Source organism: Mya arenaria, chromosome 6 (assembly GCF_026914265.1).
Source record: "Mya arenaria isolate MELC-2E11 chromosome 6, ASM2691426v1".
NCBI classification, from domain to species: Eukaryota; Metazoa; Mollusca; class Bivalvia; order Myida; family Myidae; genus Mya; species Mya arenaria.
Window position 1 is genome coordinate 16,251,840 of NC_069127.1, and position 4,865 is coordinate 16,256,704.

A 4,865-nucleotide genomic window follows, 5' to 3' on the forward strand; every position below is an offset into this window, starting at 1 on the left:
ATGTTGTGGAATAGTAAAGTAATGAAGATTTAACCTCACAACAGTCTTTATCAAATGCTGTCCAGGCTTTTTTATGCTTAAGAATAACTAACCTCGCGATGTCAGACCAGATATCATCTTGGCCAGTCTTCGACGTAACCCACTCGACCATCGACCGAGTCGAGCTGTTTTCCACTCGGTCGACTGAAAAAATCAAGTCACTAGCCCACCCTGTCGAGTGATTTTTTCCCGAAAAATAATTATCCGAAAAAATACGGTATCCGAATCTGTTACAACAGGCTACCTAGATGCTTATTGAAATGTGCTTAATAGACGCTTGCACTATGACTGGTTTACCGCGATTCGCATCAAATCGATAAATGCTTATTCAAAATGTAACATTTCGTGTACTTGAGGGACGCTTGAAAAATTGAGAAAGGGATACAGTCTATTCGTGTAGCTGTCATTTCTTCACACTGAACGATGTCGCTTCTACGTTATTTCGAAGGAGCTACCCCGAAAAGAAAGGCTCCTGGTGACAAGCCTGATGCTAAAAAGGAGGTAACTAAGGTTTACAAACAGGCAAGAAAACGAAAGTTCCAGTCAAGACCAAGAGAAGAGGACGACTTGGAAACACTCGACTGAATGATTTGATGGCTATCAGCATCATGTCTCCAACCATCGAAGAGTTCGACCCTGAAGCAGCCATTGCTGAATGGATGGTAGGTTAAATAAAGCAGGAATTAATATAGTCATTAAAAAGTATATGAAACTATATGAATTCAAAAGCATGACAAACAATAATTGAATAATCTATATGTTTAATACAATGTACATGTTCACAATTTCAGACCTCTACTCCATCTGGCCAGAAGAGACGAGTAGGAGAGCGTATAAAGCAGCCTGCCAGACCCAAGGAGGTCATCACCCTTGCAGACTCTGATCTCGACCAGGCAGATGAGATGGACCAGGCAGACGAGGTGACAGACACAAGCTCTCAAAGTACCAGTGAAATCCAGGTATCACAATCAAACAAAAGATCTCAGTTACAATATAACTGTTTGTACTGAATTTTACAATAATTATTAAATACTATTTTCGGTTGAACAGTTATTTTGACAAATAAATTTTATGCCATTTCATGCATTACTTTTAGTCAACTACGACATCGCTGGTGCCAGAGAAGATGATGTATGATGGAGACGATAGTGACGGAGAAAGCGACTGCGAGATGTCAGAATACCTTGTGTTTTCATTGTTGATGGAATACAGTAGAGATTAAAATGAGAAAACAGTTCACTGGTGTTATAGCTTTATTACCTTACACATATATTAAAATATCTCTGTTAAAAAGTTATTTTGGTTCGGGCTAGTGAAACTTGATTCGGGCTAGTGCTTTTTCCAGGCTGCTAGCCCGACTGGGCTAGTGCTTGAAAAAAATTAGTGCGAAGACTGTTGGCATGAGATTGGATCACTATGGATCATTATGCGCCAGTCAATTATAACCATGGCTCCCACATCCGGGGGAATACCGGGGATAGCAAGCGAAATGGGCCATGTTATTACCTTTCAGGTGGCCCCGCAGTGCCAGGTCTTCCCGGAAAATACAGTGTGGATGGGGCTTAACCTAATGTCCCTTGGGTGCGGGGCATTTGGTGGGGACTTTACCATCAGATTATCTCCGCAGGGCGGGGATTTTATATATATATTTATTTATATAAGTTTGATTTAGATTGCAAAGTATAACTTATATTAATAATTTGAAACAGGTATCCTTTATCAATCAATGCAAGTATACATAAATGACTGTGCAAATCTGTATGTATCATCCAAATATGAGTACCTTGCAGGGTGAATGTTATTTGTAAAAATTATACTAAGTGAGCTTTCAAGATTACCTTTCCAATCGCATACGCAGTTTGAAACCTGGATAATTAAAACAAATCTTGGTTGTAGACCACTACTATTAAATATTTGATAAGTCACAGACATTATAAGTTAAAGTTTAAATGGGCTGTACTCAGTTAATGATGAAAAAGCCAAAATTTAGAGAAGATTGTAGAAAATTGACATAAACTTGGTATCGATGTGTACAATTAATGCATTGAAACTTACTGATGATCCCCATAATTTACAAATGATTTATTAATAGCAGTTATTTCATGTTTTTTTCCATTAAAAACAGATTACTAGGTATGTCTACCGAGTAGAATTCATTCCTTATGCGTGATCTGCCGTTGATGTTATTACATGATATTAGCGAGTTAGGTATACATCTGGAAAATTCCACCCAGTAAAAGTAAGTCTTCATAGCATAGTGGATACCACACTTCACTGCAATTTTTTTCATTTTGGTATTTTATTTACAATAACAATAACGATATCAAAGAGTAAAATATTTTATTAAAAAAGTGTCCTTATATTCGTTACAGGAAAAAACTTTTTTGGTGACAATCTGGTGTATAGTCCCTTTCATAAACTACAAGTGAAGCCAATGCTGTATTAATTTGAGACAAACAAAAAGAATACAGCACAAAGTTCAAAAATTGTGACCAATGTGAGAATACCTTACATAATTTATAAATTTTCATGCGATTCAGACAATTTTAATGCTAGAAATCACAAAAAATCATTCCCTTGAATTATTCCTGTCATACATGTAGTTTAAAGCTACACTCTCACAGTTTTACCATTTTTACAACTTTTTTTGTCTTTGAAAGAGCTAATTTTTGCGTAAACATCTTCAAACCAATGATATCAGATTGCTGACAATCAGCTCGTAGTTTGTCATATTTCCGTTCGAAAATTAATATTTTATGGCTTAAACTGTTAAAGAATAATGCTTAAAACATCATTTTTTTAACTTTAATATAAAAATCTGCCATCTAAATTTTGGTCAGCAGTCTTATATAACTGGTTTCCATGGATTTTCGCAAAAATTGGCTCGTTCCAAGACAAAAAATAAAAAAGTTGTCAAAATGAGAGTGCAGCTTTAAACTCATAGTAAAATTTCAATGCACTACATTTGACATTTTAAACAGATGAAAAAATGTTATTTTAAAAAAGCACAATATATCCTTTATGTGACCTTACATTATAATGAATTTATTGAGATCATAATTAAGTGACTTTTCTTGCACTTAAATGTGAACAAGAAAGCTTGGGATTGAACACTAAATGAAATTAAATGAATCACAAAATATCATCAATATTATACACACAAATGTTCTTTGATATACAAAAAGTGAAACTTTTTAGACTTCCAAAAATTTAACATTTACTAAATACGGTTATATAAAATGATGAATACATTTGTAGGATTTGATATCCTACTTGATGTAACTCGGCTTCGTTCAGTTTTCTAAACTTTCTCTCAGTGATGAGGAATAAATTTTATTCACTGCAGTTGTTTTCTAAGTTTATGAAAATAAGAACAATTGAAACAATTTATTAACTACTGTTGATCAGTGCAGATTGTGGGAGGTCATGGTTGATTTCAATGAACCACCAATAAGCCCTGCCAAAATTGGATACTGATTGGTGAGTCAGGTGCTTTTGATAGGCATGATTAGCATGAATGTTAATTTTAACCATCATTTATGAATGTTTACACAATCATTGAATATTGAAATAACAAGCGAAATGTTAGTTTGAATGATGAAAGCCATGAAATATGTGAAGTATTGAAAAAGAGACCATTTTTTCAGCTTGTGCAAAAAATGAGAAAATTATTTATTGTTTATCAGGAAAATGTTGAAATCTCATGTTTAGGCCTATAGTGATCATACTTGATTGCTATGTTATTGGCACTTATTGCAATATGTTTTATTCATTGCAATATTTACAAGCTTTCTACTGCCTCTACCAAAAAAAAAATAGGGAAAAAGTAGGGCATTTTTTACCAAAAAGTAGGGCAAAGTAGGGATTTCTGATGTTAAAAAGTTGGGATAAAGTAGGAATTTCTTACCATTTTAGTTAAGACTTACCATCACCAAGACCACATCAGGCTGTGTGTATCTTCAGTTCAGTCCATGCTTGAAAGACAGGCACCTGAAATTGTTTTTTTATTTCTCTTTAAATACAAGTGCACCAATACAAAATGTTATTTACAATGATAAGGACAAATATAATCAGCAAGACAAACATACAATGAGTATATCTAGCACATAGTTTTAAGAACATTCACATTAGTAAGGCGAGAGCTACTAGATTCTAGTCTATTACATAGTCAAGGTAAATGCAAACAAGCTGTGAATACCAACACCAGGATGTACACTAAAAGCTATATGAACAGGACTGCATGTTTATGTATGAGCTACATGTACATGTAGGTTAAACTGATGTATGTTCATGTTAATATGTTGCATAAAATTATAATATATTGCAAGGGCAAAGGTTATGTCAAACATGCCACAGTGTAGTATTTAAAGGAACAATCTAACTACAACAAGAGGTACAAGTAGGTTACATGTATGCATGCTTCAGTACACTGCCAAATGTTAATGTTAAATGTTACATGTACATATACATACAATTTGTGATGTATTTGCTTGAGTTGTGTCCCTTTTCTTTCTGTGAGTAGCTTGCAATCAATTTACTCTTTTTACATTCAATGTCATTTCTTTGACTTCTACAAGCCTCCAATGCACCAGTGGCTTTCTCAATTTTACTTCTTGCCACATCAAGCAATGCATGGGCAATGTCTATTTCTTTGAAGTCTTTTTTCTTGATGGCACTTGCCAATCTGTCATTTGCTTTGTGCATATCTTCTTGAAGGTCTGCTTCATTTTTCTTCACTTCTTTCTCTTTTTCTGAGATTTTTCTTTTCCTGTCCTCATTCTTTTTGTTTGCGTTCATTTCCATTTTCTTCTGCCTCTTTTGCTCAA

At 34.4% G+C, this 4,865-nt stretch overlaps 1 protein-coding gene across 1 annotated transcript; it reads left to right on the forward strand.

Annotated features, from left to right (window-relative positions):
- Positions 1-447: 447 nt before the first annotated feature.
- LOC128236384 (uncharacterized) lies at positions 448-1,276 on the forward strand. The gene is made up of 3 exons (XM_052951233.1): positions 448-701; positions 831-998; positions 1,136-1,276. The coding sequence occupies exons 1-3, from the start codon at positions 633-635 to the stop codon at positions 1,259-1,261; spliced, it is 363 nt and encodes a 120-aa protein (XP_052807193.1). The 5' UTR covers positions 448-632; the 3' UTR covers positions 1,262-1,276.
- The last annotated feature ends 3,589 nt before the right edge of the window (positions 1,277-4,865 follow it).

Bases quoted from the DNA above. Each gene is read 5' to 3' on its own strand.
- LOC128236384 (XM_052951233.1), top strand. From the start codon at position 633: ATGGCTATCAGCATCATGTCTCCAACCATCGAAGAGTTCGACCCTGAA. The intron at 702-830 runs GTAGGTTAAATA...TCACAATTTCAG, and splicing joins CAGCCATTGCTGAATGGATG to ACCTCTACTCCATCTGGCCA. The intron at 999-1,135 runs GTATCACAATCA...CATTACTTTTAG, and splicing joins AAAGTACCAGTGAAATCCAG to TCAACTACGACATCGCTGGT.